A 25,885-nucleotide genomic window follows, 5' to 3' on the forward strand; every position below is an offset into this window, starting at 1 on the left:
ACCTGACCCCAATTCCTGACTTGTATTGGCTAATACTTTATCACTCCTCCACTTTCATTGGCTCTTAGGCGGCTAATTCGGCCGACCTACAACCGTTCCTGCCTCCGCCGCCGCCATAGAGACCGGAACTAGAACTAGAGTAGAGTCACCGCGAGAACCATAGAGTACCCGAGAGGACGGACAGAGAGAACGTGACTTTCACGCGGCTGTAGTAGGGTGGGTCGTACGTCCACCGTTGTGGCCCGCCTTGTCGGTAGGAAATGCGCTGCTAAACATCTAAGCCGGGATTACCCGGTCACCGGTGGGCTTGGAAGGGCGCCCGTCGACACCTTAGCCCCAGGTAGAGAGAAGACCTCCCAACCCTTTCTGCTCCAAATGTGGTGCTTGCGACCTCGGACCTCTACTGCAGATAGACCCATCTTTTCTACTATGGCCGTGTACCTGCGACACAGCCGAGGGTCTCTGAAACAGACTTAAATGTATGCATTCAAAGAGCGTCCGTTTTCGGAGGAGCAGACACCTTGGAGGGACCACGGAGGCTCTCCTACAGTCCCTGCTTGGAATATTTAGGGTGCAGGGTGGGGGTGTACTCGATAGGGACCTGCCTCCCCATCCATCTTACCAGGCACGTAAGGACTGTTAAGTGAATACGTCTTTTTGTATTGGCCACAAAACAAATTTAATTTCAACTCACGTTTACTTGAGCAAGGTAGGCATTTTCCTTGCATTTTATTCTTACAACAGCCACGTGATATAGGGAGTACTATCCACGTTTCACAAACGATTTACAATTGAGGCTGCCACATGCTGTAGCTGAAATCCTCCACCTTCATTCCTTCTTTATTAAGCGTCTAAGTGTTCGCCAGTTTCTACCTTCTTAAATTCAGTCTAGGGATGAAGGCAGGAATTTAAACACCCACCACGCCAGTGTTGCAAAAGCACAAACCATTTTGGGAGTGGAAGTAAAGAAGGAGGTTTATCAAAGAGACTTTCAGGCAAGAAGAGATGGGATCTAGAGAAAATGCAAGGAAAGTAGCCCAATTAAACTAGAATAAAGACATAGGGTTATAGAGATAGGCAGGGTAAAATTAGGGATATTTTACTTGAAATTTATCCTAAGGGCAATAGTGAGAAGGGCAATTTAGTTGTGAAAGTCGGGAGTGGCATAATTTTAATGGCTGCTGAGTGCAGAATGGGTTGTGGAAGGGCAAAAATGGAAGTAGGGAAAACGGGACTAGTGCAGTAAGTAGTCCTTGCCCCATTATTATCTATTGCTTAGAGCAGAAGTAGGCAAACTTTATAAGGGCCGGATAATATTTTAAGCTTTGCAGGCCAGACGATCCTCTCTCAACTACTCAACTTTAGAGCCTGAAAGTAGCCCAGACAGTAAACGAATAAACCTGTGTCCCAAAAAAACTTATTGATGGGCACTAAAATTTGAATTTCGTGTAGTTTTTACATAGCAAAATATTTTTTAGTTTTTTTCCCCCCAACTATTTAAACGTAAAAACCACTCTTGCCTGACCTGTGGTGGCGCAGTGGGATAAAGTGTCGACCTGGAACACTGAGGCCGCCGGTTTGAAACCTTGGGCTTGCCTGGTCAAGGCACATATGGGAATTGATGCTTCCTGCTCCTCCCCCTTCTCTCTCTCTCACTCCTTTCTCTCTAAAAATAAATAAAACAACAAAAAAACAAAAAAACACTCTTTTGGTAACAAGCCATTGAAAAATAGGGAGATGGCATGCCAATTGCAGTTTGCTGACCCTGGTTTAGAGTACTGCTGTGGCCTCCTGGCCCATCTATAAAATTCTTCACAATCTAGAATATTCTTTTGAAAACGATTTGAGCATGGCACCATCCTAATTAAAATCTTCCAGTGATTGTCCAAATTCCTTAATGTGGTTTGTAGGACTCCGTATGACTTCTCGTAACTTACCTCCCACTCTTCTTTTACATTCTCTGTCCAACTCCCAGGTGATTGTTTAGCCCTTGTTTCCTTTGGGCCATCACTTACTCCTCCACTTATAACACTCTGCCTTTCTTCCTTCTCCTCTTTTGCCTGCTGAACTCTACATCCTTTAAGATTTGTCTCTCAGATGTTACTAGGTTAAGAGACCCTCCTATCCCAACTCTGTGTTGTACTAATTAAATCTACCCAGGCAGACTATGAATTCCTGGAGCATCTAGCAAGTACCTGAGACACACTTTTTAAAAAATATTTCCATTGATTTGGGAGAGAAAGAGAGAGAGAAGCATCAACTCATTCCATTTAGTTGTGCACTCATTGTTTCTTGTAAGTTCCCTGACCAGGGATCGAACCCTTGACCTTGGTGCGCCAGGATAATGCTTTATCCACGGAGATACGCAGCCGGGGCCCTGGGACACAGTATCTTAATACATTTGTTAAATGAATGAGATGCTGTAGAAAATGGATTGGAGAAGCAGATACTGGCAGCAGAGAGGTCACCTGGGCAGCTGCACTGGTGTTCCAGATGAAAATGCTTGCTGCAACTCTGTGTATGGAGTAGGTGGATTCTAGAGCTGCTAGTCCTCCAGCTCTAGATGACTTTAGATTGCTAAAAAGAAAATCTTTCCTCAAAAGGCCATTCTGTCAAAGCAAAGGACATTTAAGTGTGCCCTACAGGCTTGAGAGCTTCTTCCCAAAGTGGAGTTACAAAGAACAATGGCAGCAGTACCTCTGAGAGTGAGCAATCTCCTTATGAAACTGTTTTTGAAGAAATGGCTTCTGAAGCAGAAATATAAATTCTGTGACAGTTGTCTTTAAACTGATACTTAAAAGTATCATTACTTACAGCTGATTTTTCTTTTTTTTTTTCTTTTTTAAAATTTTTATTATTTTTTTTACAGGGACAGAGAGAGAGTTAGAGATAGATAGGGACAGACAGACAGGAACGGAAAGAGATGAGAAGCATCAATCATCAGTTTTTCATTGGGACTCCTTAGTTCATTGATTGCTTTCTCATATGTGCCTTGACCGCGGGCCTTCAGCAGACTGAGTAACCCCTTGCTCAAGCCAGGGACCTTGGGTCCAAGCTGGTGAGCTTTTTTTTAGCTCAAGCCAGATAAGCCTGTGCTCAAGCTGGCAACCTCGGGGTCTCGAACCTGGGTCCTTCCACATCCCAGTCCGACGCTCTATTCACTGCGCCACCACCTGGTCAGGCTGATTTCTTCATCATGCTCAGTGGACAAAGATGGACAATTTTCTACTAGTTTTCTTTCTCTTTTGTTTTGAGAGTGACAGACAGGAAGGGAAAGATGAAAAGCATCGACTCATAATTGTGGCACCTTAGTTATTCATTGATTGCTTTCTTATGTGCCTTGACCAGGGGGCTCCACCTGAGCCAGTGACCCCTTGCTCAAGCCAGTGGCCTTGGGCTTCAAGCCAGCGACCTCTGGGCTCAAGCCACCAACCAGGGTCACGTCTATGATCCCATGCTTAAGCTGGTATCCCCGCGCTCAAGCCAGGACCCCAAGGTTTTGAACCTGGGCCCTCAGTGTCCCAGTTAATGCTCTATCCACTGCACCACCACCAGTCAGGCTCTACTAGTTTTCTTGTAGCTACCTCTCTACTGTAGAGATGAAGCACTGGAGGATAAACCACTTATGTCAAAATTCATCTTCTATTCCAAGGTGGAAGCTCTCAACTCGACAGTTCTGCTATTCTCCCTACCACTCTGAAATCTCACACTGCATGGTTACCACAGTTCAGACAACTCTGGTGCCTACCTTTAAGTGACATGAAAGGCAAGAAAGAGGGTTCATTCCAAGAATCTCCTTTGCAAAATAACTTTCACCTTGTCCCCCATCTGTAACAGAATCTGGCCCAAGAACACAATTCCCTCTAACTGAAAAGCTCTCCCCACTCTTAACTCCTGGCTAATTCTAATCTGTCAGTACTTACCTCAAATGTTCTCTCTTTCTCTCCCAGTCTCTCCACGCCACTCCTATAGTATCTTGTGCACACCATTATCATTCATGCAACAAATGTTTATTGAGCACTTACAAGGTACTAGATGCTTATCTCTTCTAGGTGCTGGGGACACAGCAGTAAAACAAAATGACCAAATTTCCTGTCCTCATAGGGCTCACATTCTAATACTCACCACATTGTATCAAAACTGTGCCTATCTCCAGTCACAGGTATGGGCCACATCTTACTTATTTTTGCAGCTCCAGTGCCCAGGACAGAAACTGATGACTGACATAGAATGCAGGTACCAAGTATAACTCCCTTCGACTGAATGACCATCACAAGAACATCAGCTCGAGATCCCAGCTGCTCATCCTTATTCCTACGTTTTTATAATTCCACTGTGTAGTTAGTTACTTGATCATAGTTCTTTCTTGTTGTGTTCCCTGAACCCTGTTTATTTACCTGTAGAGTTGCAAATATCTATACTATAGGTCCCTTGTTTATTACACCATCTCTCTCGTCCTGCCAATAAACTGAAGTGGCACTTTTAACCGGGTTCTATTCCAGGGGTAATCAACCTTTTTATACCTACCACCCACTTTTGTATCTCTGTTAGTAGTAAAATTTTCTAATCACCCACCGGTTCCACAGTAATGGTGATTTATAAAGTAGGGAAGTAACTTTATAAAATTTATAAAGCAGAGTTACAGCAAGTTAAAGCATATAATAATAATTACTGACCAAGTACTTTATGTCAGATTTTCGCTGTTTGGCAGAATAAATCTTAATAGAACAACTTACTATAGTTAAATCTTTTTATTTATACTTTGGTTGCTCCGCTACCACCCACCATGAAAGCTGGAACGCACACTAGTGGGTGGTAGGGACCAGGTTGACTACCACTGTCTATTCTGTCACAGAGTTCATCTCTCTGCCTTCTCTGTGGCTGCAGTTGTCTGCTGCCAGTAGTTATGAGTCATCCTATCCACGTGCCAGGAAAAAGTAGAAATGGGAGAACACAGACATCGCCTCAGGAAAGGAACACCAGGGAACTCCTTTACCTCTTGAAGGTTATACTCAGGGACAATTTTTTACACTGGGTTATTTCCACTGAAAACTAACATTTGCAAGGCATGTCACTGTTTATAAGTTACTTTCATATCCATTCTTTTAACTGACCCTTTTAACAATGCTATGAAATAGCTAGGTACAAAATTATTATTGCCATTTTATAGATGAGGCTGGGACTCTGAAAGGAGCAGTGAACTTCTCAAGGCCTCAACAATTTTTAAAAATATGATCAAACGTTCAAATCAAAGTCTTTTTTCGTTTGTTTGTTTTGTAGAGATAGGAAGCAAGAGAGGTGAGAAGAATCAATTTGTGGTTGTGTCACCCTAGTTGTTCATTGATTGCTTCTCATATATGCCTTGACCACGGTCAAGCCGAGCCAGTAACCCCTTGCTAAAGCCAGCGACCATCGATGGGATCATTCTGATGATCCCATGCTTAAGCCAGTGACCTTGGGATTTTGAACCTGGGAGCTCAGTGTCAGAGGTCAACACTCCATCTATTGTGCCACCACTGGTGAGGCTCAAATCAAGGTTTTTGACTAAATTATTCCCACTTTGTCATGATCAAGATACATTCTACCAAATAGTCTGCCCTCCAAAAATATTCCATTAGTAAACCTCTTCCCACAGGATTCAGAACTAATCCAACTGAATCTACTAGGAACATCCTTGGAAAACGGGCCCCAGGACGTGGCCTTCTTTGTTCAATCAGCTTGAACCGCAGAGGGGACTGCTACAACTACTTGTAAATCTGAGGCGTCAACTATACATTGCAAAGCTGTGGCTCCCGTCCACACTGGCCTTGCAGCAGGAGAGCCTATCCTTCTCACTGAAACTAAGGTGTGAGGAGATGGGGCTGTCATTATGACAACAACACACATACCAAAAAACTCCCAAAACAAAAACTTTATTTACAATTGAAAAACACGGAAAATCTTGGGTTCTGAATCTGTGATACTTCCAAGGTCTCTTGATCAAACGGCAACAGCGGGCCAAGATGCGAACACGAGCCAGTCCAAACTATCTTACGAGCGCGCGTCACCCAGAGCAAGGGCAGGCTCACCATGGCAGAGACGCAAAGGTCTGTGAGGGATGGAAGAGACAAGCAGCTCAGAGGACTGGAAGGGGACTCTCCATGGACAACATTGCCACCTATCCTCTATACTCCTGATCCTCTTTTTCCCAAAAGAGTAACAACGGTCTGATTCTTGCTTTAGGCCTGACCTTTGGTTCTTCAGAGCAAAGTTGAAAAGTATACTACACAATATCCAAGATGAAAGAAACTAACATACACAATATAGAATTAAGCAAAGGAGAAAACTAGGGTCCCAAGGGGTTTAATGGCTTCAGTGATGGAGCTTCCCGATGTACTGGCTCCAAAGCAGGTGTCTTTTTTTTTTTGTCAGGCCTTGTGGCAGTCTGGAGCTGTAGAACAAAGAGCAATCCTTACTTGCAGGTTTTAGTCCCAGGGTTACAGAGAAAGGAAATTCCACACCCTCTGTTTATGATCTTGGAGTTAGCTCTACTAAAAGAACAGGGTGAGTACACTCAGATTCTATTGTCCCCCTCCCCCCTCCTCCTCCAGAGTACAGGGAGTCCTGGTGTCATAGTGCAAGCTCAAACAGAAGTTTAACTCTGGGCCCGGCGCAGAATATACAAAAATGTAGAAATGCATTTTGTAAGTTGCATAGTGCTCTGGGACCTAAGCTCTATCATAGACCAGGCACTATATCAGTCAGCATGGTCCCTGCCTCAAGTTCAGTCTAGAGAAAACCAGACAAATACATTGTGTTAAGTGTTGTCTGAGAGATGAACCCAGTACTAGGAGCTCACAGGAGGGGACCACTGACTGCCTGGACCAGGGAAGAGGAGATGCAGGGACGACGGAATGATTCAAACTGAGGTTAGCCACATCCTTCTGGGAGGGGCTGGTAGGAAGTAGGGTTAGTTTAAATTACAAATAAATGGTATATATTTATTTTAAGATACATGCTCAATGTAGAAAATTCAAGCATATACAGGATAATATAAATTAAAAAGAAAGTCTCTTTGCTATTTCTACTCTACAGAGGTAGCCATTATTAATAGTTGGCTATATATCAGTACAGAAATTTCTGTAGTTACTCAAATAGTGTTGTAGCTTATATAATGTACTACATCTTGTCACTTAAATTTCCTTAGAAATCTTGCCAGCACATACAGATACACTGTTTTCTTTTTAAGGCTATATAGTATTCCATTGACAGGTGGACCTTGATGCATGTAAGACCTTGTTACGGTGTCAGGAGCTTTGCTTTTGTATAGTCATGCACTGCATAACATTTCAGTCAAATAGTGGACTGCACATACAATGGGGGTCCCATAAGGTTATAATGGAGCTGAAATATTTGCGTCACCTAGTGATGTCCTAGTCACTGTACTGTTGTAGTACAATGCGTTACATGTTTATGAGGATGCTGGTGTAAACAAACCTACCGCACTGCCAGTTGTATAAAAGTATAGCACACGTAATCGTGTGCACTGATAATGATAATAAATGACTGTTACTGGTTTATGTATTTACCACACTTTTTATTGTTATTCTACAGTGTACTCTTTCTACTTAGAAAAGCTTGCTGTGAAACAGCACACTGTGCTTCACCAGCAGCTCATGCTTACATCTCCTGATTGTGTCATTTTCTCTTGTGCTTGATATAATTTCTTGTTGTTTTACAGATTTACTGCGGCCTAAGTTCAATGACTATAGTCTACAGAAGTATACAGCAGTGTCTTTGGCCTTCACATGCCTCATCACTCACTCACCAACCCACCCAGAGCAACTTCCAGCCCTGCAAGCTCCCCTCATGGGTCAGTGCCCTACACAGGTGTGCTATTTTTAATCTTTTATGCCAGATTTTTACCGTACCTTTTCAATGCTTAGACATGTTTGATACACAAATACTTATCATTGTGTTACAACTGTGTACAGTACTGAGTACAGTACCATGCTGTACAGGCTTGTAGCCCAGGAGCAATAGGCTATACCATACAGCCTCGGCGCGCAGGAAACCAGTATTTTTCAACTGCCGCTCCGCAGAGCAGTGCGCCAGAAATTTCATGCTGGTCAGCGAAGGAGTTAATCACCCTGATGTTGTATGAAGATTACAGACCCAATGATCTTATTTAAATTCGCTTAGGTTCAGGGTGATTTCTGCTTTAGCAATCCCAAAATCATTCCATCTTCACCTGTTGCTAAGTGTAAAAAGGTTGAAAACCACTAGACTATACCATCTAGGATTCTGTAAGTGCACCCTGTGCTTGCACAACAGAATCGCCTGATGACACATTTTTCAGAACGTATCCCTGTTGTTCAGTGCGAGGCTGCACTGGCCTGTGCTGGAATGGAGCCAGACATTCTCCTCTCCCCTCCCTTTTTTGCTGGCAGGGCTTCTGATTTTCAGGGCAAGGACCAAACAGTGTCACACACCCAACAGGAACGCAAATATTTGCTGCCAAATCTCTAGTGCTCCCAAGACCCGTATTTTCATGTGGAACCTTTCTCTTCCCTGGACTGCTGCAGTGGATACCTCCCTGGCCTCCACCCACTTTCCACATTGCTGCCAGAATCAAGTTCTGAGAAAATTCACTCACAATGTTCTGCCTCAAAATCCTTCAGTGGCTCCTCCTGGCTTGGTTCTTCTTGGAAGGTCATGCCCCCTTTTGAGAATTTTGGGAGCACAATGGACTGTCACCCCAGGGAGAGAAAAAAATGTACATACTGCTTGAAGCCCATCCCCACCCTCCAGATAACATACGAACTGTTCAGCCTGCGCTGGTTCTCACAACTGGCCCTGGCCTCCGCCACCCTCATCTCTTACTGTTCGCTTTTCTACCTTCCTGCTTTGGCCATATTGGATGATTTGCAGTCTCCCATACACTTCCTGCTATTTCCTGCTTTTGTGCTTTGCTCATGCTGTTCCCTGTGCCTGGAATGCTCTCCCCAGTTTCTGCCACCGGACAAGTTCTTATTCTTTTGTGCACTCAGCTGAAGCACCATCCCTCCCGCAGTCTTCCTACACCATTCCAGCCGGACACAGGCATTCACGCTTTCCTCACTTTGTCCTAAGCCCTCCAGTCTGGTTCCCACGAGAATGAGTTCCCTGAAGGCAGGAACTGGAAATCTGTAGCCTTATATGCTGCATGGAACCTATTTTTTTTTTCAATTATAGTTGACAAACTATTATGTTTCAAGTGTACAGCACAGTGATTAGACATTTACATATCTTAGGAAGTGATCGCTAGCATGAGACCTTTTTCGATTAATTAGTGCTGAGTTAGGAATGAAGGACCAGCTCATGTGCCACCAACATGTCTTTCATAATCTTTCTCTGCAGGCATGTATTACAACTACAGGTAATCCCAGATTGGGGGAAAGTGTTCCCTAAGTCTCAGTCGTTCCAAATAGCACCTCCACAGCCATTGCCATGCCTACCATCCACAGGTACAATTAATTTTAACCTAATCATTATTTGAACTTCAGTAATGCCTCATTATAAGCTATACTAATTATAAAATTATGTGTTGTGTTAATTACATATTTTTTCCTCAGATGCAAATATTAAACTCTCCAGGGAAGGGATCTGGGAATTAGTAGGTTTAACAAATGCCCCCAAGTGATCTTTCTCTTTAGGGCAGGGGTCGGGAACCTTTTTGGCTGAGAGAGCCATGAACGCCACATATTTTAAAATGTAATTCTGTGAGAGCCATACAACGACCCCGTGTATGTTATGCATTATCCAGTAAATATTTGGTGTTGTCCCAGAGGACAGCTGTGATTGGCTCCAGCCACCCGCAACCATGAACATGAGCAGTAGGAAATGAATGGATTGTAATACATGAGAATGTTTTATATTTTTAACGTTATTACTTTTTTTTATTAAAGATTTGTCTGTAAGCCAGATGCAGCCATCAAAAGAGCCACATCTGGCTCATGAGCCATAGGTTCCCGACCTCTGGTTTAGGGGCTTTTGGGAAACAATGAACTAAAAAACATTCTCTACTGCCTGCCAAAAGTACCAGGAGGGGAGCAGCAGTTCAGACCAGCAGGGCTGCCAGAGCCGACAGCACTCTCTTTTCCAAGATACTCCCAGGCTTTCAAAACAGAGGGTTCACCATCCCCCATGTGATTGTAAGTAGCAAAGACCACAGTTCAGACATGGCAGGAGAATCCTAAGGGCCAGGGCTCATTAATGTATTCATAACCAAATTTATCATAAAAAGCTTCTATAGGACCCCAAGATAAAAAGCAAGATTTCTACATCTAGAGCTGAACAGAAAACTTCATTTTCACCAAAGGAGTTCTAAAAGGAAGTGCTTTGTAGGAAGGTATACTTGATCAAGTGATCTCATTTGTCTTCTATCATCTTCCTATCTTCTTATATTTTAAATGTCTGGGCACAAAGCCTCAGTAAATGATTAGGAGATATCTTGATTTGAATGCAGTAGATTCCTGCTGGACCAGCATCGCCAAGAGATATCTCCTCCTAGGTCCTTTCTGATTAGAATATGGTGGATTCTCAATTACAAGGCAGATTCTGTTATTCCCATGTAGCTTTGCCATCAAAGTCAGGATCAGCATCACCTGAGAGCTGCTTAGAACTGCAGCATCCCAAGCCCCATCCAGAGCCACTGGAACAGAATCAGCATTTATACAAGATTTTGTGATTCATATGTGCATTTAAATTTGAGCAGCACTTCCCAATAGGGTTTGAAAATATCATCTGTACTGGCTGTCAACCAGTATTCTGCCCAGACAGCCTGAGGGATCCGAAACACTCCTACGCTAGAGATGCTTGTAACTTCACAGCTGGGATGAAGAACGATGAGACGGTACCTGCTTCCTGGGGAAGTAATCGGCTCTTTTTCTTACTTTCTCCCAAATCACATCACACAGAAACCCAAGGTGGGGCTCCCATCTCTTGAACTCCTTTAGGTTCGACTGCCACCTAGATGCCCTATCACCTTAAACCAGCGGTTCTCAACCTGTGGGTCGTGACCCCGGCGGGGGTCGAACGACCAAAACACAGGGGTCACCTAAAGCCATCGGAAATTCCCATGTTTTGGTTGTTCGACCCCTGCCGGGGTCGCGACCTACAGGTTGAGAACCGCTGCCTTAAACTATGATAGAGACTTTTGATAAAGTTAAATGAGATGATTCAAGTAAAATTCTTAGCTCAGTATTTGAGCACAAGTTGTATTCCATAAGTGATAACTACTTTTATTATATTGTCCCTAAGTAGTAGCTATGAAAGATTCAATTCTGAGCAAACCAGGGTTAGGAGTCCAAACTAGCAATACCACATGTGGCTCCTTAAATTTAATTAAAATTAAATACAATTAAAAATTTCATCCCGGCCCTGGCCAGTTGGCTCAGTGGTAGAGCGTCGGCCTGGCATGCAGGAGTCCCGGGTTCGATTCCTGGCCAGGGTACACAGGAGAAGTGCCCATCTGCTTCTCCACCCCTCCCCCTCTCCTTCCTCTCTGTCTCTCTCTTCCCCTTCCCCAGCCAAGGCTCCATTGGAGCAGAGTTGGCCCGGGCGCTGCGGATGGCTCTGTGGCCTCTGCCTCAGGCGCTAAGTGGCTCTGGTAGCAACAGAGCGACGCCCCGGAGGGGCAGAGCATTGCCCCCCTGGTGGGCATGCCGGGTGGATCCCGGTTGGGCGCATGCGGGAGTCTGTCTGACTGCCTCCCTGTTTCTGGCTTCGGAAAAATCCAAAAAAATAAAATAAAATTCCATCCCTCAGTCACATCAGCTGCATTTCAAGGGCTCAATTGTCACATGTGACTGGAAGCTACCACAACAGCACAGATATAAAGCATTTCCCCCATCACAGAAAGGAATGTCTCCTGGACAGTTTGGTCTAGAAGTCCTCTGGAACATCAAGTGGCCTCATGGAATTTGTTCTCCTGGGGCTGCAGACTGACACGAGGGGCTCTCAAGGGGACGAAGGTTTATGTGATCTTTGCTAACAGTGTGCGAGGAGGGGAGGGTTGATGACTACCACCCTCAGAAATCAAACCCTCAACGGGATTTCTAGTAACTTTCTGTAAGGGACTCAGAAAAATATAGAAAAGAGGCCCCAAACATGAAGATTTGATAAACTTTATTCTTTTTATCCTCTTCCTGCTGGTAGTGATCAGTGGTTAATCCTTAGAAGGAAAAGGACCCAGGAGTTCAACCTTAGTTACAGCAAAGAAATGAGGGGGGAGAAGGGAACGGCCAGCAGCTATTTCAGGGGGAGTACAGGTTGAGCCCCATGGGCCCCAGTTCTGGCAGAAAGGAAAGCTCAGGTATCAGCTGGGCGTGAGCAGGGACCCTGAGCCTGGATGAGAGAGAGGTCTGTGTGCAGCTTCCAGCACACATTTGTGCATTCCTGCCTCGCATCTGCTCACACCAGTTCCCTGCCTAAAATGCCTGGCATTCTCTCTCTCTATTAACCATGTTGTAACGTTTCACTGAATGTCTGTAAGGGCCAGGTGCTACGAACACAAAGTAAGTCACCAATAGGGAAGTAAATAGTCATTAAAGTGGTCTGGAAATTGACTAGATTTGCATTTGGGAAAAAGGCAGAATTCAGAAAAATATGTTCTAGACAATTTTGTAAGTATACAAATAAAACTAAATACATACTAGAAAAAATACATAAGACGTTAGGAACTGAGGTAGTAAGGACCTTCTTAAGCAAGATAAAACCAGAAGCCGTAAAGGAAAGACTGCTATTTTGACCTCACCAAAATTTAGAACTTCTGTTTAACAAAGGATATAACCAAAGTTAAGATAAGCAACACACTGCCAATTTTTCTTAAAATATATTCTAGAGAAAATAGTCCCAACATATAAAGAACCAAGACTCAGAATGTGTAGGAAAAAAGCAATCATTAAGAAAAAAGGAAAAGAAACTATATGCTACAAACATCTTACAGAATATTATGTGAGCTTATTTTAAATGAAATTATTTTACTTTTTTTTTGAGTTGGTTTTTTTTTGTGTGTGTGTCAGACAAAAGGTCTTAATTTGTGATTCAGAGACACAGAGGGGAAGAGGAAAGAACACCCTACCACGACCACATCCCAAGGGCAGTGTCCAGATGTCACTGACTCAGACGCGTGAAGGCTGCCCCACCAACACTCAAGAGCCACTTGGCCATTTCACTATCTCTGTCCCCCACAGCCCTCAGCAGTATGCATGCCAAGAATGTTCACCAAGAAGCTCAAATCGCAGGCAGAATCTACAGAGTGCGAAATCCAGGAGGGTAGAGTACAGGGCTTCCTGGGTGAGGGGCCACAGATTTTATTTTAATGAAGGAAAGACTGGAGCAACCCAGTCTTTCAAAAGAGAGAAGTGTCCCCTGACATTAGCAATGATACCGTTGGTGGGGGACCAATTTGACTGGTAACCCTGTGGCCACCTGTGCCTTTACGTCTGGTCTCCATTAATCACGGACCAGTTTTCCAGCTTGGGAAGTAGGTACCTGCTTCACTTCCTGTCCTTTGTCACTTAACTCTTTCACCAAAAGGGGAGGGCAAGAGAAACTCAAACTATTTGGTTCTTTCTTTCTTTTTTTTTTTTTAAATATTTTATTTTTAACTTTATTCTGTTTTTTTTTTTTTTTTTTTTTTTAGAGAGAGACGCACAGAGAGAGAGAGAGAGAGAGAGAGAGAGAGAGAGAGAAGGGAGAGGAGCAGAAAGCATCAACTCTCATATGTGCCTTGGCCAGGCAAGCCCAGGGTTTTGAACCGGTGACCTCAGTGTTCCAGGTCGACACTATCCACTGCGCCACCACAGGTCAGGCAGGTTCTTAAGAACTTTCAGGAAAAGTGTAGTGGGGAAGGACATTTCCCCACCAGAGTAAGCCAGTGTTGTGGGTTCTCTTTAAGTTTTGTTTCTCTGTGTTGCTGAGGTAGTTTTACTTGAATAGAAGAGGAAAATCTTCAAGACATAATGCTAAATGGTAAAACAATGATGAACAACAAAAAAACAACCAACCAACAAACAAAAAAACAATGATGAATAATACAGTATGATGCCATTTAGGGAAAACAGAACCTCCCAAAATTAGACAGGCAAAGAAAAGGTGCTGATGGATACCCATCAGACTGATGAAGAAGTTACTTCTGGGCAGAGGAGTGAGACTGTGGCTGGGGTGTGGCCAGCAAGGGGGCTTTCGCTTTAACTGTTTTGTGTAAAAATTTTTAGAGATTATATGATGCTACTTAATAATCAAACAAATGAAATATGTGAACCTTGATTGGATGACTGTTCCAAGAGCTATAATAGTTATTTTGTAAATAACAGAGGGAATTTGAACATGTATATTAATATTGTGGTTATGCAGGATGTCTTTGTTCTTAGGAGTTGCTTGCTGAAGTATTCATGGGTAAAGTGTCAAAAAGTCTTCAACTTTCAAATAGGAAAGAAATGAAGGAAGAGAAAAGAAGGAAGATAGGAAGGAAAACAGCAAAGAGGAGGAGAGGGAATGGGAATGTGAGGGGAGGGAAAAAAGAAACCAAATGTCATAACAAAATGATAAAATAAAAATGTTAATCATTGGTAAATCTAGGTGAAAGGTATTATAGGTGTTGAATGTACTATTCTTTCAACTTTTCTGCAGGTTTGAAAAAGAGAGAGAAGTGATCAATTTTTCCCCTGTACTCTTATGACTTAGCAATGTTGCTCATACTGCCAGTGATCACCTCTCAGAACGTCTTACTCCCTATAAGCTCCTGCAAGGCAGATGCATCCTTCAGTTTTTTGCCGTCCTCTTCATGCCTAGCATTATACCCAGCAAAGAGCAGGCAGTGGCAAGAATGGATAGATGAGGTTGAGAAATGTGTCACGTTCACCGATGGAGCTGGCAAATGCCAAGTCAGGACTGGAATTGGCCTATCAGTTCTGATGAGAAGCATGACAGGTCTATCTCCTGGCTGCTCAGGCTGACCCAGCAGGGAGGCATTGAGGGCTGCTGCCAGGTCTTTCTAGTGGGACCAGTGAATGGCACTACAGTCTGAGAAAGATGTCAGAAACTGCCTGATGGCTTTCAGGTTGACACTTTGTAAACTACAAGTGGTAGAAAAGTAAAGTGCCCTAATAACCTTTTCTATTTTGTTCCTTACAGTGACCCTAGGAGAGAGGTACTATCTCCATTTGACAGATGAAGAGACAGGCTCAGAGAAGGGAAGTGACTTCCACTAGGTCACCCAGAGAACAAATGGGCTCAACCCCATGCCTTCCAGTCTAAGGTTTTTTCCGTTAGACCATGCTGCCTTCTCTGGCGTGTCTCCTAACAAGGAAGAGACACACTTACCTGATTGAGTCTTGCTCTGGACTACATCTCCCCACACTGTGAGATCACCACAGGCAGCTTGGGCTTATTGTTGGGGCCTGTAGGAACATTCTAAGGCAGAAAACACAATGGAGATTCACCTAGTCAGACAAACACTCACCAAACATTTACTGATGTCTGCCAGCCCCTTTGCTAAGGACTGAGGGCTCAGAGACCGATATAACACTTCATGTCCTTGCAGATAGGTAGAGCAAATTAATACAGATCAAAACAAAATGTACATAAGAAAAATTATATCTATGCTATCTAACAATGTAATAAGTTATAAGAAAGTGTATACAGGGCAGAGGAAGCGACTGTTGCTTAAAGAGGTCAGGGAAGGATTCACAGAATGGGGGATTATTTGAGCTGGACCAAGAAGGAAAAATGGGAAGGAGGGAAAGAAAGGAGAAGAGTGTTCCAGGCAGAGGAATTAGCATGAGCAAAGGCTCAGGGGCAGGAATGGACGAGAGGCAGGGATGTATAAGGAGCACTTAGAGGAAAGCTCGTAGCCTGATGCGACTGGAACACGGAGGCAGGAGTGGCAGAGGGGCCATGGAGAGAGAGGCAGGGACCAGGTCATGAAGGCTCTTGAATGCGTGCTGAGTAGGACTTTATTAAGTAGGCGAAGGAGCCCCACAGGCCAAAGTTCAATATGCACTAAAGAGGTTAATTATAGGCCAGAAACACTTAGGAGACACATGGTGTCCCCTCCCTTCCCTAGAAGAAGCCCATGTAACTTCCTCAATGAATGAAGTTATTGAATGAAGACTGGGCCTAACAAACCGAAGCCCATTTGGAATCTCCAGCTCTTGACACTAGTCAGGTAGTTCCAGCCCAGAATGGCTGAGAAAGAGGAAAGTAAAACAGGACTCACCTCAATCTTTCTCATCACTAAAAGTCCATCAATGATTTTTCCTGTAGGAAGAATATGAGCTGGACTTTACCATTCTCATTTGCATAGCATTTTCCAGCTTCCAATGCCCATTCTCACACTATTATCTCATTTGATCTTCATACTAATTTCAGGAAATCGAGATTCAGTGGAGGTGAAACGACCTACCCAAAGTCACAGATAGTAAGTAGCAGAATTAGGGCTCAAACCTAGATCCTAGTGACTGCAAAGCCCCACTGTACCATACTGCGTGTGTGGTTATTTCTTTAGTGCTATCATCCAGAGTTTTTTGCCCAAGACATACATATCACCCAAGTGGTTTTTTTAAAAAACAAAACAAAACATTTATTTATTCATTTTTTTAGTGGGATATGCAGAGAGAGAGAGAGGGAGAGAACAAGGGAGAGAGGGAGAGAGATAGGTACATAAATCTGTTCCTGTGTGTGCCCTGACTGGGAATTGAACCAGCAACCTCTGCACTTCAGGGCTATGCTCTAACCAACTGAGCTATCCGGCCAGGGCTTACCCAAGTGGTTTTATGCTTCATCAGATGGCCCCTTTGTCCTTCCACACATTCCCCCCACCTCCCACCACTTTCACTTTCCCTTCTACTACACAGAGCAGTTAAACTATGCGAGTGCAGACACTGGCTCCTTTGGAAGTCCCACCTTGGGTGAACGTGGCAGGACCATGGGACAGGAGTAGGACTCACCGAACACTACGTGCTTCCCGTCCAGCCAATCACACTTAGAGCAGGTGATGAAGAACTGGCAGCCATTAGTACTGGGACCGCTGTTTGCCTGATTGAAACCAAATATACTTGCAGTGAGTTTTCCTGGCCATGCTAGCTGAAGGGCAAGAGTCCCCAAAGTGCCTGGGGCCCTGATTCCTCCATGCTTTCCTTTCAGCAAAACATACTGAGTTATGAGCTAGGGCCTGTAGGGCCCAAGAATACAGAGATGAACAGGACACACAACCTCTGCCCTCAAGAGCTAGATCCTTGAATAAATGTACATTCTCATACAGTGTGAATTTGTATAATAGGAACAATTGTTTATAGGCCTCAATTGCTGTATTTAGTCCTCTATATAGATGTACTCACAAATTAGCTACCAAGTGAGAACAGGTCTGTTGCCTATGCCATCACATATTTTGCCTGAATCTTTTTGTACTATAACATTGGTAATTAAAGAAATTTAAGACTGTACAAGAAGTTGCTGGTGCTATAATAGAAAAAAAGACTATTTTAATGGAAGATGTTTGCTTTTTACTGGTACAATCCCAAATGCTTTATTAATGAATTTTATGTATTTTTAAAAATAGAGAATCTGAAACTCTCTAGCCATGTCCCTTCCCTTGTCCTCCCTTAAAATTGTTTTTACATCATTATATTTAATAATGCATTCAAAAAGAACAGGCTATAATTACAATGCAGAATGATACTTTGGAAAGAGACGTTTGACTTCCATATGAAGTCCATTATACATTGATACCCCTACACTGTCTTTCATGTGCTAAATTCAGACATTTGTATATCAACAAACCCAAGTTAAGTTTCAGTAACATTGTCTTACAACAATGTCTATGTAACTATGAATATATTATGGCATACTTCCCTTATTTTGGGGAAGAAAAAGAGTAGAAAATGGAAAAATGAAAGAACTAGTATTACTGAAAGTACAGGTCTCATAAAACTACTACTGAGGCAAAACTGGAATTTATTAGATGACTAGCTTTAATCAGATCATGTTAGATTTAAATTGGTTGATTCTGTGTTCAACTGTGAAGAAATAAAAATGTTTATGAAATACTAAAAATTCATTAAACTGTCTAAGGGTAAGCTCTAAATAAGGATTTCATATTATACATTAGAAATTATCTTGTGAAATTAGGCTACTTTGGGTTTTTGTACATGTATCAGGAATATCTCATATATGAAAGTAAGGCACTGTCTGGGCCAGTCAGAGTAGACTTATACTTTGGAACAAGTATAGGCTTCCCAGGGGTCCCAATTCATTCATTCATTCATTCATTCATTCATTCATTCATTCATTCTGTCCATCCATCCATCCAATCTATTTTACTGCTCTATGTCTAAACATTTATTAGCAAGCAGACAGGAAAATAGTCACACAACATGTTTTTATCACTTAGGGCACACTCTGCCCTTAGCCACTTCTTTATTCATTCTCGACGCAGTATAACCTACTGGTTTACGGAATCAGCTCTAGAGCTCTGGGGCCAGATGACCTAGCTTGAATCCCAGCTCTACCACGTTGTGACCTTAGTTTGGTCACATAACCTCTCTATGCCTCACTTTCCTCCTTTATATCTATCTTAGAGATGTTAAGAAGATTGAAATAAATTAATGCAAATAAAGTGCTTGTTGAATAAGAGCTCAATAAAGGTTAGCCATTATTATTATTATTATTATTATTATTATTATCTTTTGGTCATTCATCACTATCTGCTCAACACCTTTCTGTATCAGGTGTATCAGGCTTAGAGATCAATGAGACCCAGTCCCTGCCCTTACGGAACTCCTGATTTAATGAAAGAAGCAAAAACAATTATGCTACAGGATACATGACAGCACAAATCAACTAGTGTAAGCCTAAAGAGTGCAGAGACCAAGTTTCCTTCCACTCTTCTGATTCTCCCATAGATGCTAACACAGCGGCATGCACTTGGGCTGCACTTGGGCAGCGGAGAGCAGGGAAGGGTTCTAATCCTTTTGGCGAAGACCCAAGCTGACCTAAGCCACTTCTCCACCCTTTACCTGCACTTGCCCAGCCTGGGTTTCCTATAAGGGAGCTTGTACACTATTTGCTGTGCTAGTCTCGGTTGGTTATTGTGGCAGCCTCTTAACTGGCTTTCTGCCTCAGCTTCTCTATTCGCACCTGCCACTCACAATGCAGCTACGACTTCTATTCCAAAACACAAAATTGATCAAGCCTCCTCAAAAAAGTTTATGGCTCTCTATAACCTATGAAAGAAAGTCCACACACCTCATCCTTATTCTGCCATCTAAAGTCCTTCAGGAGCCAGATGACCTGTCTCTCTCCAGTGGTCTCTCTCCTGGCCACTCTGTCTGCCATTCACATCCTATGTTCTCATCACCTTCTTCTTCCTGTTCCTTGATTATGCCACATGCCATCTGGTAGAGAACTCTTTCAAGAACTCAAATGTCCCTTCCTCAGTAAAGCAGCCTTGCCCAACCCCTAGCAGCAATTATTCTTATTCCTTGGGGCCCTCATAGGATTTTTACATGGTCAGGTGCCTTTACCTTAATACATTAATGGCATGCATTACACTATATTAGACTTATCATTTTGCATGTGTGAATCCCCCATTGGATTATGTTAAGTCCCACAAGAGCAGGAGTCAGGTCTTACGCCTTACCATGAAACCCAAAACAGGGTAGATGTCAACAAATCTTTACCTGATGAATGCCTGAGTGGTAAGTGATGAGTGGGCAAGGAGGACAGAAAAGGCGCATGTAAATACTGGGTCTGGGGCGTGAGAGTTGGGGCACCGACAGAGGGAAACGGGTGAGGAGCATGAGGGAGGGAGAAGGTTGGGGAGGCAGAGAAGCAAGGTGGGGGGGTAAGGGGAAATGAGGAGAGGTGACTAAGGGGAGGTGCGGGGGAGTAAGCCTGAGGAGAGTAAGGAGGGGTAGGGCAGATGAGGGGTTTTAAGTGTGGTGGGCAGGGGGACTGTGAAAAAGGGGGGACATGTGTGAGTGGGGGTTATAAGTGGGGAGTAGGAGCCATGACAAGGGAGTAGATGTGGGGAGTGCCCAAAGGGGTGACCAGGCAGTGGGCAGGGTGGGTGAGTGGGCACTGAGGGAGTCCTGGTAAGCTGAGCACTGAGTAAGTGAACACTGGATCTTAAAAGTACAACTGGATGCACCGAGCAGCAAGACTAACTGCCCAGCCACGTGTCCTGGCTCAAACAAGAGGAAGAAAACACATAGCAAAGTTCAGTTTTAGTTCCCCAGCCCAACAAAATCAATCCAGACTGAAGAAAGGTGGGCCTGAGAGAGCTGAGCCCTGGGCTGAGCAAGAGAAGAAAAGCATTTGCTTCCATCTGAAGAGACAGCACTGAGCCTCAAAGGGGACCAGAAACCAGCTGGCTAGAAATCTAACCCCAAACCTCAACTGCACCTTACTTACCATGGAAAGCAGGCCTGGAGCTGAGTGTCTAAGTTTAAAATTTTCATCTGCAAATGGCCCCCGGTAGATACTGGCAACTCCAGTACCATCTCCCTGAGTAGAAAGGAGAAAGTGTTAGCAACTTGCAAGTGATGGGCCCCCCCAGAGGCTGGAAAAAGCTGCTGCACCTAAAGCCTAGCTGCTTTCAAGTTCACTCTTGTTGGTTACTTTGGGAGCCACACCTCTTTGACCCTATTCTGCAATCAAAGCAAGCCCATCCAAGGCACCAGCAGCCCACAAACTGTCCAGGTTTTCTCAGATTAGGTAAAAGAAGTCATAGCTGGGCCTCTAGAAAGATAGGTTAAGACCCAGGCAAAGTAGGGAACAGTATAGTGAACTTATATATAATCTTTGCTATTCTCACACTCTCATGTCTGCAGTCATATTAAAGTACCCACCTAACAGACTACTATCCCACCCTACCTCCCAAAATATGTGGGTGGGTGGGCTCTTGGAAATCCAGTGTGTACATGTAATACTACCCTCCTGGCCAAAGGTGAGTGGACTACGAGAGGATTTTAATTTCCTAATAAACCTGGGGGGCAGATCAATTACCACATCTCTCTCTATAACTGCATTAACTACTGCTCTCCAAAAGCCAGAGTAGGAAAAGTGAGAAAAATTAATTTTCAGAGCAAACAACAGAAAGCAACTTTAATTTCCAAGGGTGGATTGATCAAATAAATTCACTTCCTATTCATTATGAAATATTAAATAGGTATTGGAAGACTTAATGACAAGGTAAAATGCAGACAATTATCAAGTACAAAAATATATATATAACATGTATGATCTAAGTCTTAAAAATTATACCTGGGCCCTGGCTGGTTGGCTCAGTGGTAGAGTGTTGGCCTGATGTATGGATGTCCCAGATTTAATTCCCGGTCATACAAGAAAGTGACCATGTGCTTCCCCCCCCTCCCCCACACACACAGCCATGGCTCAAATGATTCTAGCAAGTTGGCCCCTGGCCTCTACCTCAGGCACTAAAAATAGCTCGGTTGCCACAACAACAGAACAATGCCCCAGATGGGTAGAGCATCGCCCCATAGGGGGCGTGCTGGGTGGATTCTGGGTGGGGAGCATGTGGTAGTCTGCCTCTTTGCCTTCTCTGCTCTCACTTAATTTAACAATATATATATGACACACATACATTTGCAAAGATAAGACTGGCAGCTGTAAACTAAAATGATAGAGTTTATTCCTTGAGACATGACTTATTTTTTGCACTTTTACAAAAAGAAAAACAAATATTGTTAAAACAAACAAATATTCTTGGCCCAACTCTAGAAGGCCTCAAATCCTGTTTCTTCTGCCTCTTTTTCATTCTACCTTTATTTCTCTAAAGATGGTCTGAGCAATTGCTTCTCTCTGATATTAGCCTTCTGGCTGACCAACTATTGTCTAATCCTGGGGCTATCAGCAAATGACTGGAGGTGCTTGGCAATGACCAGTAAGAAGTTGGTCCTGTCCCACTAAGTCAATATGGCAATACAAGAAGAGCCTAATGGGAAGAAAGGAAAGAAGGCACAGAATAGTTTCTCAGTCCTTCTTACCAGCTAACAAAAAAAGTACACAGTCACCTCAAGCCCTTCTACCATCAGTAGTAGCCAGGAACTACAAACTTAAATGCTTATGGGGGCAGGTGACATAAATAAGGGAAGCAGGGCCTGACCAGGCAGTGGTACAGTAGACAGAGTGTCAACCTGGGATGCTGAGGACTCAGGTTTAAAACCCCGAAGTCACTGGCTTGAGCATGGGCTCATTGAGCTTGAGCACAGGATTGCTGGCTTGAGCGTGGGATCATAGACATGACCCCATGGTCGCTGGCTTTAAGCCCAAATGTTGCTGGCTTGAGCAAGGGGTCACTGGCTCAGCTGAAATCCCCCAGTCAAGGCATATATGAGATAGCAATCAATGAACTAAAGTGCTGCAACTATGTGTTGATGCTTCTTCTTCTTCTTCTTTTTTTTTTTGACAGAGAGAGGGATAGATAGGGACAGACAGACAGGAACGGAGAGAGATGAGAAGCATCAATTTTTCATTGTGGCACTTTAGTTGTCCATTGATTGCTCTCTCATATGTGCCTTGAACGTGGGCCTTCAGCAGACCGAGTAACCAGTGACCTTGGGTCCAAGCTGGTGAGCTTTGCTCAAACCAGATGAGCCCACGCTCAAGCTGGCGACCTCAGGATCCTCTGCATCTCAGTCTGACGCTCTATCCACTGCGCCACCACCTGGTCAGGCTAATTTTTATTTATTGATTTTCGTGAGAGAAGAAAGGAGAGAGAGAGAGACAGGAACATTGATCTGTTCTGTAGTATGCCCTGACTGCGGATCGAACTGGCAACCTCTACGCTTCAGGACAATGCTCTAACCAACAAAGCTATTCAGCCAGGGTTCCACTAATCAACTTCTCATTAAAAACTCAGCTTTCTAGGCACTGTGATACCAGAAGTGGAAGGGGAAATGGGGCATAATCATTTACCTCACTGGAAAGGGACTTATTACTATTTAGTTAAAACAAATAGCATCTAATTGCTATTTAAGTTTGACGTAACTACTTAAATTGAATCGGACAGGTGTGCTGGGAAACTTCAGTTTCTGGTTCTAAAAGGCTGAGATTTGGAAGTTTAGTGACTCAAAGTGCTGATCTTTGTCATCTACTGGTGCAATAAGTAATAACCAGCAATATTCAAGAGCCCTCACATCCCCATCCCCTTCCTCCATCAAGCCTGGCTATTGTTCTCAAGTCTTAAATCTGGGAATCTGCAATAAAAGTAGTAGCAGCAGCAATAACAACAAAAAATAATAAACCAAAAAACAAAACAAGGCTATGTCCTTGATAGAAAGAAAAGGAACAATACTTACGTTAACAAAATCTCCACCCTGAATCATAAAATCCTTTATGACCCTGAAACAGAGAACAAAGGACTGAGATAAGACTCTGGTTAGAAAAACACTGACTTAGTCATGGTAGTTTAGATGAACTTGACTTCAAAATATAATGTTTATCACTTTGGCTTTTAATAAATCTTCAAATGATTCCTCGAGTTCACAAAAACACTCCTTCTCAAGATCTAAGAATTATCCTATGACTTTCTTGTCCCCTAAAGAGACTAATCCTCCAAGGAAGTAATTCTAAAAGCCCCCAGGATGGCCTGACCTGTGGTGGCGCAGTGGATAGCTTGGAATGCTTTAGTCGTGGTTGGAAATCTGGGGCTTGCCTGGTCAAGGCACGCACAGAAGCAACTACTACCAGTTGATACTTCCCACTCCTCCCCCTGCCTTTCTCTCTCTCTCTCCTCTAAAATCAATAAATAAAACCTAAAATAAAATAAAATAAAAACATTCAGGATGGTATGCCATGGCACTTACCTGTGGAAAGTGCTTCCTTTGTATCCTATAGGAACCCCATCTTTTCTATAACCAAAAAGAAAGATTTTTGGAATGATGAAAGGTATCCAATTAACCACATATTGGAGCCAAAAGGACTCTCTTAAAGATGGTCATTACAAGAGATAAAGAAGGCAAATGGCCCTGGCTGGAGAGTGGCCTTCAGGCACACCGAGGTCCTGGGTTCCATTCCCGGTCAGGGCACATACAAGAAGCAACCAATGAGTTCAAAACCAAATGGAACAACTAAGTGGAACGAGTTAACGCTTTTCTCCCCCCCCCCCCCCCCTTAAATCAATAGGAAATTTAAAATAAAAAAGGCAAATGAACTGAAGACAGATCCTTGGGACATTACATTCTATTACTGTCACCAGCAATCATTCAAGGCTTACTGTGGTTCCCCAATACCCTCATTGCAGCCCCAGGACAACCCTCAGGGGGAAGCAGATAAGCCAACCACCTCCAGACTGACCTGAATTCTCCAGTGCAAAACTGCCTGAAAGGGAAAAAAGTGAAGGACTAGGTTACTATGAGCGCCCCTAATCTCCGGTGGGGACAGCACAGACAATTGTCACCAGCAAGCCATGCAACCGGCCAGCCAGACGTTCAGACCCTCAGGCATGCAGATTAACATCAATTGACATGGGAGAGTCAAAACGGGGATTGTTCAGACAGAGCGACACCCAGAGGAAACAGATCTCAAAAACAGTGAGTGGACGGACAGAGTTAGGGCAAACGATTCGAGTTCTGGTTCGGTTAACACGGCATAGCTGGATTATATCCTTACCTAAAGTTCTCGGCTGTCTTAGGCACAACGTCTGCAAAAAGCTCAATCTTCATACGGCCAACTTCCTGCAACCGGCGGGAGATGGTCAGAAGGCCTCAAGGAGCAGGGACCGCGAGGGCTGACTCCTCCCTCCTCCATTCACTTGATCTCGCCCACCACTCTGCCCCCTTAGCTTATCCTTTCGTTACGCCCGGCTTTCCACACGCGGGGCGCAAGCATGAGCGCTAGTAGGTGCAAAGCTCCTCATTCTACTATTCCCCTCACCACGCCCCGCAGCTCCTTAGGTTCTGGTCCAAATTCACTTTCTGGCTTCCCGAGCCCGCTATCCCTGGGAGGTGAGTTCTGCCTGGTTGGCCCGGTGCAGTTTCCCTTCGGTGCAGGGCTGTGTAGCTTCCTGGACCTCACCTGGCCGCCAATGCTGACATCAAAGAACACCACAGGGTTGACAGGGCTTGAATTTGCCACCGCCATGGCTCTGACCCGGAAGCAGAAGTCGAGAGCGCGGGGGTTCCGACGAACCTAAAACCAGCTCTGCGGATTTGGGCTCCCGCGCAGGCGCGATAGGAGCCGACCGCGACTGGGCTCCGCCCCCGGGAGCCCCACCTCCGGGAGCCCCACTTGGCCCTTATCTCGGAGGGTTTGTCGGTTCCTGCGCGAAAACTAGCGGGTGCTGCGTGGCCAGGGGTTCATTTGGTCTTGACCATGAGACGTCTGCAAGCTCTTAGTTGGCTTGACTCTCCTGGGAGACGGGAGTGTAGAACGGGGTGGTGAGAGGGGAGGACGCGGGTGCAGGTGGTGGAGGCAGAGAAGAGGAGGAATGCCTGGACCTTTTTTTGCTTGAAGTCAGCGGGGCATCCCCACTCACATGGTTACACTAATTGAAGTACAAATTATTCCCGTTCCGGCTAGGAAGGTTGGACTAGTCACTAGGCATTCTCCAGGGCCTTTATCAGCCCTTGTAGCTCAGATATCTGAACCAGCGCACATGCTGCTTCTTATCCCTGCCCACTACTGTGGGAACCCCAGGAGGGCAAGAATTCTGTTCATCCTAAGCGCTTAGAAGGTGTGTTCAGTAAATATTCAGCCCTTCCTTGAAGTCAGGAAACAAGAATTTTTGTTCCAGTTCTGTCACAACCTTCTATTTTTGTCACTCAATTTCCAGTAGAATAGCTATAACTTTTTAAAATAAATTTGCTTATAATCATTCCTGGCTTCCTGTATTTAGAAT

General features: G+C 44.0%; 1 protein-coding gene and 1 long non-coding RNA gene across 3 annotated transcripts; one reads left to right on the plus strand and one right to left on the minus strand.

The window, feature by feature from the left end:
* The first annotated feature begins 190 nt into the window (after positions 1 to 190).
* Positions 191 to 15,326, plus strand: LOC136331268 (uncharacterized). Its single transcript, XR_010730463.1, has 4 exons — positions 191 to 340; positions 7,721 to 7,869; positions 9,379 to 9,485; positions 15,160 to 15,326. It is a non-coding gene; the product is annotated as an uncharacterized lncRNA (long non-coding RNA).
* On the minus strand, positions 5,897 to 25,201 carry PPIH (peptidylprolyl isomerase H). 2 transcript variants are annotated; one of them, XM_066269469.1, is made up of 10 exons: positions 25,063 to 25,201; positions 24,658 to 24,722; positions 24,343 to 24,366; positions 23,853 to 23,897; positions 23,346 to 23,388; positions 20,437 to 20,529; positions 16,974 to 17,061; positions 16,244 to 16,284; positions 15,349 to 15,438; positions 5,897 to 6,088 (listed from the first exon to the last, which is right to left on the minus strand). In XM_066269469.1, exons 1-9 carry the CDS (start codon positions 25,126 to 25,128, stop codon positions 15,370 to 15,372), a joined length of 534 nt encoding a protein of 177 aa, XP_066125566.1. In that variant the 5' UTR covers positions 25,129 to 25,201; the 3' UTR covers positions 5,897 to 6,088; positions 15,349 to 15,369. The 2 variants fall into 2 exon arrangements, with proteins under 2 accessions (XP_066125566.1, XP_066125567.1); XM_066269470.1 differs by lacking the exon at positions 5,897 to 6,088 and adding an exon at positions 6,098 to 6,430.
* Between the last annotated feature and the right edge of the window lie 684 nt (positions 25,202 to 25,885).

The sequence above is a fragment of the Saccopteryx bilineata genome, chromosome 3 (assembly GCF_036850765.1).
Source record: "Saccopteryx bilineata isolate mSacBil1 chromosome 3, mSacBil1_pri_phased_curated, whole genome shotgun sequence".
Lineage (NCBI taxonomy): Eukaryota > Metazoa > Chordata > Mammalia > Chiroptera > Emballonuridae > Saccopteryx > Saccopteryx bilineata.

Bases quoted from the DNA above. Each gene is read 5' to 3' on its own strand.
- PPIH (XM_066269469.1), bottom strand. From the start codon at position 25,128: ATGGCGGTGGCAAATTCAAGCCCTGTCAACCCTGTGGTGTTCTTTGAT. The intron at 24,723-25,062 runs GTGAGGTCCAGG...CGCCGGTTGCAG, and splicing joins ATGTCAGCATTGGCGGCCAG to GAAGTTGGCCGTATGAAGAT. The intron at 15,439-16,243 runs GTGAGTCCTGTT...TTTCTGCCTTAG, and splicing joins TAGTGATGAGAAAGATTGAG to AATGTTCCTACAGGCCCCAA.